Genomic DNA, 12,699 nt, shown 5'->3' on the forward strand with positions numbered 1-12,699 from the left:
TTCAAAGACAATTCTGAAGATATATTATTACAGAATCATCCCTAACCTGGGGTTAATGCACTGATTCCTGGTAATTCAAAAAATCTGGTAATTGAAAAGTAATTCAAAAGCTGGTGATTCAAAATTAATTTAAAAATTACTTATAATGCTCTGTGTTGCAGGGCACCAGAATATATCAGGGGTTACCCTACCACACTTGATTCTTCCTGCACAATCTGGTCATAAAGATAATGCCTCTTAAGAATTCCACCTCCATATAAGGATAGGTGCAAAGACTTTGAGCCAGGTATATGGTCCTCTCCATAACAACCTCCATCTTTATACTCAGCGGCCCTAGGTGAAATTTGATTTCTTTCTTATTTAGGAAGGCTCTGAATATTATTTTATTTCAATGGGATTTTGGCCCAGTGCAATGCAAGGTTTCTTTTCAATGGGAAGTGTTATATTATGTTTCTGTTTGTTGTCTTTGCTATGTTGTAAATTGCCCCAAATCTCACAGTTGATACAAAAATGGTAACATACTGAATGAAGTTTGCTGAATTACGACAACCACATAAAAAGACATTCCTTACTGTAATGTATGGTACCTAAATAATGAGCAGGCATGGGAGTCCTACATTCTTTTGCATTTGGCGACATTCTCATCATCTCCACCAAACACACAATAGCTGCAAAGCTGGAGAGAAATAGTTTAGTTCTCTTTGGGTGTTTTGCATTTCTAAATAAAAGGATGAGAGAACAGATGGATCTGAATACTAAATATTAATATCCTAAAAGCTGGAAAGATGCTGGTCAGTTTAGACAATGTTGGTGTCTACCAGACTTGTTTAACTTCATCTCTCATGCATGATTCTGCACCTAGCATAGCATCATGGGATTTGAAGTAAAGCATATCTGGAGGATATTAAATCAGATAAGGATGATCCAATCTAAGGCAGCTTTCTTTATTCAAGCGGAGAATGATATGCAAGTTAAATGCTTTACACTCTACTGAATTGCTCTTTCTGTAGATCCATCTTAGACTTCTTTCTCTGCATCCAACCTATTCTACAGAGTTGTTTTAGTGTGGGGAAAATAGGAGGAGGAAGGTAATACCGGTATTAGGTATGATCACCACCTTGAGTTATTTATAAAAATAATGGCAAGATATAAATAAGTGAATAAATCAATGTGCATCTAATATAATTGGAAATAATATTAATGTAATACTTCCTGAAAGGAGAAGTTCCAAGAGACACAATTTTGAACACAACTTGCACAGGTAATTCATGCAAGCATCCATTAAAAGTACCATACAAGATGGTCAGCTCCAAAGCAGGCTAGTAGCACCTGCGGCTACCTCCATGTTGTGAAAAGTTACTGTCAGAATGCTAACCTTTTTGAGAGTTGGGAATGTCAAGGTTTCCCTAGGAATAGATTGAAAACACTTTTCTTGGCCATTTTTAAACATTCGCAATATGGGTACTTCCCAAATTTTCAGAAAACAGAATGCTCACGTGCCCAAACATACATTAAAAAATGCATGCATTAAGAACCCACTGAACAAAAAATGATATTGTAAAGCATATGTATATATCAGGGAAAGTACAAAGATGCAAATATTTAAAAACAGACACAAAAATGAATGGACATTTTTGGATGGGAGGAATCAAAGTCATAACTGGATGTACTAACCAGTACTTGAATAAAATAGAAAAACACACAAATCAAACTGAGGAGTCCTGAAATGGTAACCAACTTTATGTGACTTGCAGATTACATTATTTGCTTTTGTATAAGGTTTCTTAAACCTGGATTCAATCTGCCTCTCCATTATCACCATATTTAGTTTTATGATAAAATTTCCAATGATCTTTGTTTACTTCCAAAATATATGGGCAAAAAAATCATTTATACACAGTAGAACCTCAGGTCACGAATGCTTCTGACCAGAACCCAATCAGGTTCTGACCAAAAAAAAAATCACTTTTTTTTTTACGGCCAATTTCCCTTTCCACGTCTTTTTGTTTGTTTGTTTGTTTGTGATCTCCAAATTTCCAAAATTAGGTTGAGGTCAAGACCAAATTGGTTTTTGACCAAAGTTATGGAATGAATTATGGTCATGGCCAGAGGTTCTCTTGTGCATGATAGGAACCCTTCATGGCACCGGACCAGATTATCTCTGGGACCGCCTTCTGCCGCACGAATCCCAGCGACCAGTTAGGTCCCACAGAGTTGGCCTTCTCCAGGTCCCGTTGACTAAACAATGTCGTTTGGTGGGACCCAGGGGAATAGCCTTTTCTGTGGCGGCCCCGGCCCTCTGGAACCAACTCCCCCCAGAGAATGGCCCCCACCCTCCTCGCCTTTCGTAAGCTCCTTAAAACCCACCTCTGCCATCAGGCATGGGGGAACTGAGATATTCTTTCCCCCTAGGCCTCTACAATTTATGCATGGTATGTTTGTATGCATGTTTGGTTTTATAAATAAGGGTTTTTTAGTTGTTTTAGTACTGGATTGTTACATGCTGTTTTTATCACTGTTGTTAGCTGCCCCGAGTCCACAGAGAGGGGCGGCATACAGGCATACATACATACATACATACATACATACATACATACATACATACAAACAAACAAACAAACAAACAAACTCAAAAATGTGTTTAGGTGAGAGCACTGCATTGTAGAGTCCAGTGCAGCATGTTGTTTTACAAAAGGCAATATTCAAGTCAGATTCCAGCAGCTGCTTTAAAAAAAAGCCTTTACACTGAGAAACACTTTGAAGCTTTATCAGCAAGTTCTTTCCTCTGTCAAGCTTTGCACTTTTCTGACCATAGACAAGCTGATCTTGCCTAACTCAACCCCACAGCTGATGGGGTGATTGCCTGCTAAGTTGCTATTAGTCTCCAGACTGAAGTGCTGATTCTGTTCCCGTGGGGGAAAGCATCACATCAGGCATTCCTGTAAACGTCTGCTGCTCAATGTACTCCCCGAAAGAGGAAAAGGAAGAGGAGGAAGCAGCTCTCAAATTATAAATCTGTTTTATTTTTTCACAGTTGTTGTGGCTATCGTGAATTTTTTTTTTTCCAGTTGAATTTAAACAGCTTGGAAGATTGTAGCTGGAGAAGGGAAGAAAAGGATCTTGTGGCAGAAAGCTCTTTAGGGAATCAGAAGCAAACCATGGCCATGTTAGAACACTCTAGGACAGTGACGTTGAACCTATGCCATGGGTGCCACAGGTGACATGCGGAGTCATATCTGCTGGCATGCAAACCATTGCCCTAGCTCAGCTCCATCTTGCATGTATGTGCCGGCCAGTTGATTTTTGACTCACGGAGGCTCTGGGAGGGCATTTTTGGCTTCCATACAGCCTCCAAGGGGGATGTGGGAGGACATTTTTATCCTCCCCTGGCTTCAGGGAAGCCTTTGGAGCCTGGGGAGGGCAAAACACGAGCCTACTAGGCCCATCAGAAGTTGGGAAACAGTCCGTTTCTAGCTTCCAGAGGGCCTCTGGGGAGGGGAGGAAGCAGTTTTTGCCCTCCCCAGGCATTGAATTATGGGTATAGGCACTTACGCATGCGCGATAGCCCATGTGGATGCTTTTTTCGGCACCCGAGGAAAAAAAGGTTCACCATCACTGCTCTAGGAAGTATTCTCTAAATATGGGGTGTCAAATTCAAGGCCTGTGATGGGTTGCTTAGATCTGGTCCACATGGCTGCCCCGGATACAGCAAAGGCCCGCAGTGCCTCTGCCAGTGAAAATGGAGCTCAGGAGGGCTGCATGTGGCCTTCCCAAGCTCCATTTTTCGCTGAAACAGCCTCCTGCAGCCCTCTTCCAGCAAAAATGGAAGCCCTGGAAGACCGCACACAGGCTGCAAGATGATGAGCTGCCCACAACCAAGCCCCCTGAGATCAAACACAACCCTGATGCGGCCCCTCAATGAAATTAAGTTTGACACCACTGCTCTAGATCAGTGTTTCTCTGCCTTGGCAATTTTAAGATACATGGGCTTCAACTCCCAGAATTCCCTAGCTATTTCTCCATGCTGGCTGGGAAATTCTAGGAGTTGAAATCCACACATCTTAACGGTTGGGAAACACAGCTCTAGATGTACTGTTCCACTCATTCCATCAATGGGTGGAGGAAATGAATGGTACCAGGCATTCACGCTGGGGTAAGTACTTACCGCACCTACCGGTATCAGGCGCACATAGTTCTGGGTGATTTGTGCAAATGCATGCACACGTCCATTTGAGATTGAGCTTCTGCGCATGCGGAGGAGGTGAAATTTCATGAGGATGCGCAACCACATGAGATTTCGGCAAAATTTTTGCGCATGTGCGGAAGCAAAAAATAGTTGAAAATTGCTGAAATCTCATGTCCTCTCGCGAGATTTCACTTCCTGCACATGTGCAAAAGCCAAATCTCACTCGCACGCGCCCACCCGCTGGTCACTTGGAGCGGTGCACACAGCTCCATTTTCACTACCAGTATGTGTTCTGTCGAGCTCTCTGGTAGAATCCTCCCAAAAATGCACAGATACAATTTCAGACACACACACATTTGAAAATTCAAAACAATGTTCTTTATAATGAAAATTCACTTAACCAAGCCCTCTTTTGGTATGAGAGCACTCATCTCCAAACAAACTGGTAATTTGTACAAGTCCCTTATCAGTTCTGTGATACTTAGCTTGCAGCTGTGAGGCAATTCACAGTCCTTCTTTCACAAAGTGAAACACACTTTGCCCTGGTTTAGTTTCAAAGCGGGGAAAAATCAGCACACAAAAGGTCAAAGTCAGTAAAGCAGTCACGAAACACAACAATCAGATAATCCTCCGCAATGGCCAAACCCACAGGCTGCTATTTATAGCAGCCTCACTAATTACCACAGCCCCACCCAACCACATTTGGCCTCATTTTCTTTGATAATAATCTCTCAGTTGTTGGTGCCTATGCATCGCTCTCCGCATGCGTGGTTGTATCATTAACTCTTGTTCTGAATCCAAGGAGGAGCTAGATAATTTATCTCCTTCTGAGCTGTCTGCCACACTCTCCTCCTCCCTGTCACTCATGTCTTCTTGGTCAGAGGAGCCTTCATCAGCAGATTCCACGGGGGGGGGGCAAAACAGGCCTGCAGCATGTGGATGTCTCCCCCACATCCACAGTCCTTGGGGCAGGAGCTGGGCCAGAGCTAACCACAACAGTATGTGGTAGCGGTGTGGCATGTATCAGCTAGCAACCCATTACTGCCTGTACCTCCCCCCACCCCCAGTGCTCCCTGCACTTGTACTACTTTCCATGATATGCATGCAAACACCTCACGCCATCTTACCCCAGCCATCCTGAGCTCATACCACACTGCAATACTCCCCAAATTGTAAGTATCCTGCACTGGGCCTATTAGGGTCTCTTGATTCACCCTGTGGCACCTTTATGCTTTTTAACTGGAACTCCCTCTGCTTCCCACATAATAACCCAACGATAGGGGAAAATTTCAGATCGTTACGTAGTTGAAAGTTCTTTCGGTCCTACTAAGCGAGATGTTTGTGACCTCTGTTCAGGTATTTTTTTACAAAGCAAACAAAATTCCCTTTCAATAGTCCCAGGCAAAGTCAGTACGTACAGCACAGGAACAAAGTTCTTCTCCTTGTTTATATATTGAGTATATACATCAGGCGAGTATAAGTGCACTAGAGTGCCTTCCGTCCCCTGTCCTATTGCTCTCCTATATCTCCTATACCTTTCTTCTATTCCTATATCTCTTCTTCTATTCTTTCATTGATAAGTTCTATTACTATATCTTCTTTTCTATTCTTTCATAGATATATTTTACTATGAGTATCTCCTCTATAACCTTCATCATGTATTTTACTATGTCTATAGATATATACCCACTAAAACCCTCATTGTGTATTGGACAAAATAAATAAATAAAATAAATAAATAAATAAAATCCTAGAGATGAGCAGACTGTCAGAAAAGAAAAAAGGATGGCAACTTTATCATTACAACCATAACTAAGATTCATGACCAGGATTCAGAGCTCTGGTCATTTGGGGGGGACGACTGCATTTCTTTCACATTTCAAGATTTTTTAATCAACTTCTTTCCGCCTTATTTATTTTTAAAAAGGCAAATTTCAGTAAGGTCATGCTGTATTAAAATATTATTTTTTTAGGAGGGGGGGGAGCTTATTTATTCCTCAGCCCAGCACATCTACAGCTGGGAAGGCTGTGGTTAAAAGAAAGAAACTGCTTTTTTTTCTTGCCCAGGACATTCCCAGCCAGTGACATGAGTGGAAAGCTTGATTGAGACGCTGCCCACTGGTTTAATTATTGCATTTTTAGACCTACACAGAAACACAGTTAGTCCGAGTTTTCATATCACCTATTAAAAATAAATTGGACTCTGAGTTAATATAAGGTTGCCGCGTTCACCAAAATCATTACATCTGAACAATCATTAAGCTTGGAACCAAACCAATCTGTAGAACTAATGTTACCTCTAGCAGACAACATGCACCCAAAGGAAAAATGAAACAGTCTTTAGAACTGATAAAGTTAAAAATTTCAGTTCAGATGATAAATGCATTTATATTATACAGCATCTGCCTTCATATACGAATGGGCCCTGAATAACTGTAGCTTATATTGTAAATAAAGCCATTCTTTTCAGCCAATCTTCCAACCATAATGCTATTTGCTTACACATTCTGCCAGGCCCGATCAACAATAACAAATGGGCTCATGCATTGCTCCCAGGCATAATGTGATTTGTTTATAATTTAGAAGCGAATAAGCTATTCTGGCATCTTGGCCAATGTGGCTTATTCAACAAATCATGATTAAAACAAATAATTTTACAAAATGTAAGCCTCAAGTCTCAAGCAAAAAAAATTACACAATGTACTGAGGGGTGACTTGCACTCACATCGTGGACACATTTCCGGAGGGGATGTGGCCAATGGCACAGCGCTATGAGTGTCTCCCATGCTCCATGGGATACCCCAAATCCCAGCTGTTTGCAGACCTGGAATCAGATTGGAACCAGGTCAGATATGCCGTGGAGGGACACTGAAGAAGAGAGGCACCAGGTGGTAATCTAGGGAGGGCTTACAAACCACCAGGGAGCCAGCACCAGCCTTTCAGCCAGCAGCTGTGGAAGATGACTCCATCTGCTGGTTAAAAGAAAATATTGCAACAGATTGTGGAAAGCTCGAATTAGCTGACAGCTGGAGACTGACCTTGCTCATAAAAAGATAACTAGGAGCTTGAAAGGACGTGAAAGCATGGAAACATAGAAGATTGACGGCAGAAAAAGACCTCATTGTCCATCTAGTCTGCCCTTATACTATTTCCTATATTTTATCTTAGGATATCCCAGGCATGTTTAAATTTCGTTACTGTGGATTTACCAACCACGTCTGCTGGAAGTTTGTTCCAAGCATCTAGTACTCTTTAAGTAAAATAATATTTTCTCATGCTGCTTCTGATCTTTCCACCAACTAACCTCAGATTTTGTCCCCTGGTTCTTGTGATCACTCTCCTATTAAAAACACTTCCCTCCTGAACCTTATTTAACCCTTTAACATATTTAAATGTTTCGATCATGTCCCCCCCTTTCCCTTCTGTCCTCCAGACTACACAGATTGAGTTCATTAAGCCTTTCCTGGTAAGTTTTATGCTTAAGACCTTCCACCATTTTTGTAACCCGTCTTTGGATGCGTTCAATTTTATCAATATCTTTTTGTAGGTGAGGTCTCCAGAACTAAACACAGGGTGTTTGGTGGTGCACTGTTTTGGTGATAGAAGATGAGAGGATTTTGGACTGGGTTGGACTGAAAAACAAAGAGATTGTATGGATTTAGGCTGCAAGTCAAAAAAACTATGAACTTTGTGATTTATGAACTTGACAGAATGGACATGTTTATCTATGAAGAATTGGTTGGGATGTTATACTACATCTACGAAGACATAAAAACATACCTATTGGAAATCACGGGTGAAAAAAATAGAAATGAAGCTGGATCATAAAGAATACTTAGAATTTACAATGGTAGAAAAGGAAAATGAAGAAGGAGATTGCACAGATGAAAAAGGGACTACAAAAGAATAATCATTACACTGGGATTTACAGTGATAACGAAAGAGTAAGAGGGGAGCATTGGTATCAGAAGAAGCAATTAAAAATAAGGTGAGTAATAGGAAGAAGAGACTAGGATGAATTGAGAACAGATTTACACAAATAATACACATAAAAGGAAGAAAATGGATTTAGAAAAAAAGTTATTGGCATAAATATAAAAGAAAGGAAAAAAAAGAGAAAGTTAAGATAAGGGGTTGAAAGGGGTAAACCTATAAGAAGTGGAATTTTGAGAGACCAAAGGAGAATGGATGAGAGTAGCACCGATGTTGTTATGAAGTTAGGATTTGGAACTGCTTGTCTGTTAATTATAAAATGGATTAGAGGTACTCAGGGAAGGATCAGAGGGAGGAAGAGAAAGTAGAAAGGAAGGCAAGAAAGGGAGGAGGAAGTAGGAAAGAGAGGGGGGAGGAAGAAGGTAAGATGGAAGAGGAGGAGATAAAGGGAGTTAAAAATGAGTAATAAGGTTGAAAGGGAGATATGAAATATAGAAGGGAATCGGGAGATAAAAGTACATAATTTAGGATATTTTTAAATGGCATTTTGGACAGAAATGTATAATTATGTATGTTTCGATATTAAGGTATACGTATGGATGTTTATGTAAAGATAGTGGAAAAAAAATAATAATAATATGTATACATTTCTAAGAATATGCGGTATCTACAAATGACATTTGATTTGTGATAACAAAGTCCTTGATTTTCAAATCATACACTGCTCAAAAAAATAAAGGGAACACTCAAATAACACATCCTAGATCTGAATGAATGAAATATTCTCATTGAATACTTTGTTCTGTACAAAGTTGAATGTGCACAACAGCATGTGAAATTGATTGTCAATCAGTGTTGCTTCCTAAGTGGACAGTTTGATTTCACAGAAGTTTGATTTACTTGGGAGTTATATTGTGTTGTTTAAGTGTTCCCTTTATTTTTTTGGAGCAGTGTATATTGTGCAGACAAGCTATCTACCCTCTGCTATATACAGGTAGTATACTTGTCCTGAACTAATCTACATGGTGCATTAAGCTTCAGATTCAGTTTGAGTATACAATAATCCTCAATTTACAACCATTTAAAACTAGAACAGCACTGGAAAAGGGGACTTACGTTGTTCTTTGCTCTTGCAACTGTTGCAGCATCATGTGATCCAAATTTGGAGGTTTGGCAACTGGCTCCTATTTACAAAGGTTGCAATATTTCAGGGTCATGTGATCATCATTTGCAACCTTCCCATCTGGCTTATGACAGGCAAACTCAATGGGGAATTCGCTTAACAATTGCATTGTTTATTTAGCAACTGCAATGATTTGCTTAACAGCCATGGCAAAAAGGATCATAAAATTGGACACAGGTCACTTAACAACTACTTTACTTAACAATGAAAATTCTGGTTCAGTTGTGGTCGTAAGTCGAGAACTGCCTATTTACTCAGTTGCTGGAGAATTATTCTTTACTTACAGATAACAAGTTGAAATAACCCATATAGAATGGGTTTCTATGTTACTTCACTAGAAATACCAAATTATGCCCAATGCCACAAAATTTAGGGATGTCTTTAGTACAAAGTCTGCCTAATCCAATTTGGACAGATATCTGTTTAACTTCATTAAACAGGTTTACATCAAGGTAGCAAAAGACCTGGAAGAGACCCACTGAAAGAAGTCCCATCCTGTTTAGTGTGGCTTAGTTTCAGAAAAAAACTGAACAGGGAATATACAAAGTGGAATCTACCTTCAAGTAAGTATGCACAGGATTAAACTGCTAAACATTCTTAAAATAATGTAAGTCCTGCCATGCGGTAAAGCCATAAGAATATTGTGGGTTTTGAGTGAATATTGCTATTTGGAAAGTAAATCAAAAGTTAAACTTTTACTTAAGATACACTATAGAGAGAGGGAGGGAGGGAGGGAAATAAATAAATTTAAAGAGAGAGAGAGAGAGAGAGAAACAAACATTGTACAGCAGAACCGAATACATATATTTTGCAGGATTTAACCTTCAAATTAGAGACCTACGAAGTGCACTTTGTCCCCAAGAGGAACACTAAACACTAAATTCTAGTTTAAAGACTCTTGTAACCATTCACAAAAGCTGAATATCCTATCAAGAAAGAACATTTTAAAGGCATTAAGGCCACTTTCACAAATGACACTGAAATTAGTTTTCCATGGTCCCTCTTTCTACAACTTGAATATAGAATCCCTCTTAGTTAAATGCCCATTTGGTTTTAAAACTCTCTCATACTTTGTTTCCAGCACAGTTAAGAAGTGAACTCATTTCAGATTGAAAAGACTTTAGCATTTTCTTGTTGAAAATAGGACTAAAACTAAAGGGAAGAGAAAGGGGGGGGGGAATGCAACCTCTATCTATTTCAAGCAAGTACTATACTTACAGGACCAAACATATAATTCCTGAAGGATGCTTGGGCTTCCAACTATTCCACAACTATTCCCATTAAAGGGTGCCAGAAGTATCTGCTGTTATAGGGCACCTATGCATTCCTTCATTGGCTTGTGACCAAACTATTGACAGCTAAGTGAGGGAGGGGTGTGGAGGAATCACAAGATCCTCTACATACAGGAACTTGCTTTCCAGCACAGTGTTTTGTGTTTTCATTAAACTGCAACATTGCACACTCTCTCTCTCTCTCTCTCTCCCTCTTTCTCCCTCTCCTTCCCTCCCTCTCTCTCTACCCCTCTCTCTCAATCACTCTCTTTCTCCCTCTCTCTCCTCCTCTCCCTCTCTCCTTCTCCCTCCCTCTCCCTCCCTCTCTCTCCCTCTCGCTCTCACTCTTTCCCTCTCCCTCTTTCCCTCCCTCTCTCCCCCCTCTCTCTACTCCTCTCTCACTCTCTCTTTCTCCCTCTCCCATCTCTGTACTCCTCTCCCTCTCTCTCTCCCTCTTTCTCCCTCTCACTCTCTCCCCCTCTCTCTACTCTTCTCTCACTCTCTGTCACTCTCACTCTCTTTCTCCTTCTCTACCCCTCTCACTCCCTCTCTCACACTCTTTCTCCCTCTCCCTCTTTCCCTCCCACTCTCACTCCCTCCCTCTCTACCCCTCTCTCACTCTTTCTCACTCTCACTCTCTTTCACCCTCTTTCCCTCTCTCTCCCACACTCCCTCTCTCCACCCCCCCTCTCTCTTTCTCCCTCTCACCCTCCCTCTCCCACTCTCCCTCCATCTCTCTACCCCTCTCTTTCTCCCTCTCCCTCTCTCCCTCCCTCTCCCTCTCTCCCTCCCTCTCCCTCTCTCCATCTCTCTCCCTCTCACTTTCTCCCTCCCCCCCTCTCTCCCTCTCTACCCCCTCTCTCCCTCACTTTCTCCCTCTCCCTCCCTCTCTCCCTCTCCCTCTCTCCCTCCCTCCCACTCTCCCTCTCTACCCCTCTCTCTCCCTCTGTCTCTCTCTCCCCCCCATGTATGTGTGTGTTTGTTTATAACACTACACTCATACACACTATATGCAATAGACAAACCAGTATCACTTTCCCCTACTAGACCTCTGTTCACACCCCAGCCAAGACCGCTTTAGCCTGGGGCGCTGCATAAGCTCTGCCACTATCCCATCCAAATAATTTATTACTGGAACCAGAAACTTGTGTTGACCGCGTGAATTATGGTTAGGTCCCACCTCGGCAAAGCACGGTATACAAAAGGCGGCTGACAGCCTTTCCAAAGGCGCCCCGATCAAGGACCGTTTTTCAAGCGGCTTCTAGCGCGCTCTCCTTTTCCCCCACTCGGCCTGCGGGTTTGGGTTTTTTGTTTTTTTTTTAAGAAACGGAACGAAACGAAACTTGGCGGTAAAACCCCCGCTTGTTGTTTTTTTTTAAACGGGAATCCGGAGCGAGGAAGGCTCGCTCACTCCGCCGAGCCACCGCAGCCGCCAACGGGGGAAAAAAATCCAAGCTCCGCCCGAGCAAAAAGACGAGCAGGTGTCTGGTCACCACGTGGGTTTTGGAGACGCTGATTTGTTGCACCCGGACCAAACTTGGCCGCTCGGATCCGAAAGTCTGCCGCGCCTTCCCGGCCGGCGTTAAAAGCCCCGTTGGGTCCTCGCACCGGTATCGCCCAGTCCCGTTTGCCCCCCCCCCCACCTCTTCTTTTTTTTTATTCCCCCGCCAAGATCCCACCGAGGAGGCGAGGCCGAGCGGTCCCCTCACGTACCTTTGGCGTCTGCCGCCCTTCGGGTCCCGCCGCCGCTTCCAACTTCCTCCTGGCCGCGAGAAAGAGAAGGAGAGCGGCGATCCACAAGATCCCCAGGACGGACAACGCCAGCCTTCGACTCATCCGCCTCATCTCTGAGTTGGGAGAAGAGCGAGGAAAGCGGCGGAGGGGGAAGGAAAAAAAAGTCTCCGGGCTTTGGAAAAGCGGCGGGGCGGGGAGGGGCGGGGTTGGGTTGGAGCCGCCTGGCCCGCTTCCCGCCCCTCTTAAGCCGCCCAAGAGCGCTGCCGGCGGGATGAGTTGAGGCGAGCGCAGCGAAGTAACCACCCGCCCCCCTTCCCTCCTCTCCGGAGCAGCCCAGGAAAGGACGAAAGAAGAGCGGGAGCGGCCCTTGGCAGTCCCGGGCCGTCCTCCCC

At 42.7% G+C, this 12,699-nt stretch overlaps 1 protein-coding gene across 1 annotated transcript in view; it reads right to left on the minus strand.

The window, feature by feature from the left end:
- GALNT14 (polypeptide N-acetylgalactosaminyltransferase 14) overlaps positions 1–12,478 on the minus strand; it is a 414,445-nt gene extending 401,967 nt beyond the window's left edge. Inside the window, exon 1 of the mRNA XM_070734310.1 lies at positions 12,287–12,478. Within this exon, the coding sequence (XP_070590411.1) occupies positions 12,287–12,418 (132 nt within the window). The 5' untranslated portion in view covers positions 12,419–12,478. The remainder of the gene's footprint in view (positions 1–12,286) is intronic.
- Between the last annotated feature and the right edge of the window lie 221 nt (positions 12,479–12,699).

The sequence above is a fragment of the Erythrolamprus reginae genome, chromosome 1, assembly GCF_031021105.1.
Source record: "Erythrolamprus reginae isolate rEryReg1 chromosome 1, rEryReg1.hap1, whole genome shotgun sequence".
In the NCBI taxonomy this organism is placed as follows: Eukaryota; Metazoa; Chordata; class Lepidosauria; order Squamata; family Dipsadidae; genus Erythrolamprus; species Erythrolamprus reginae.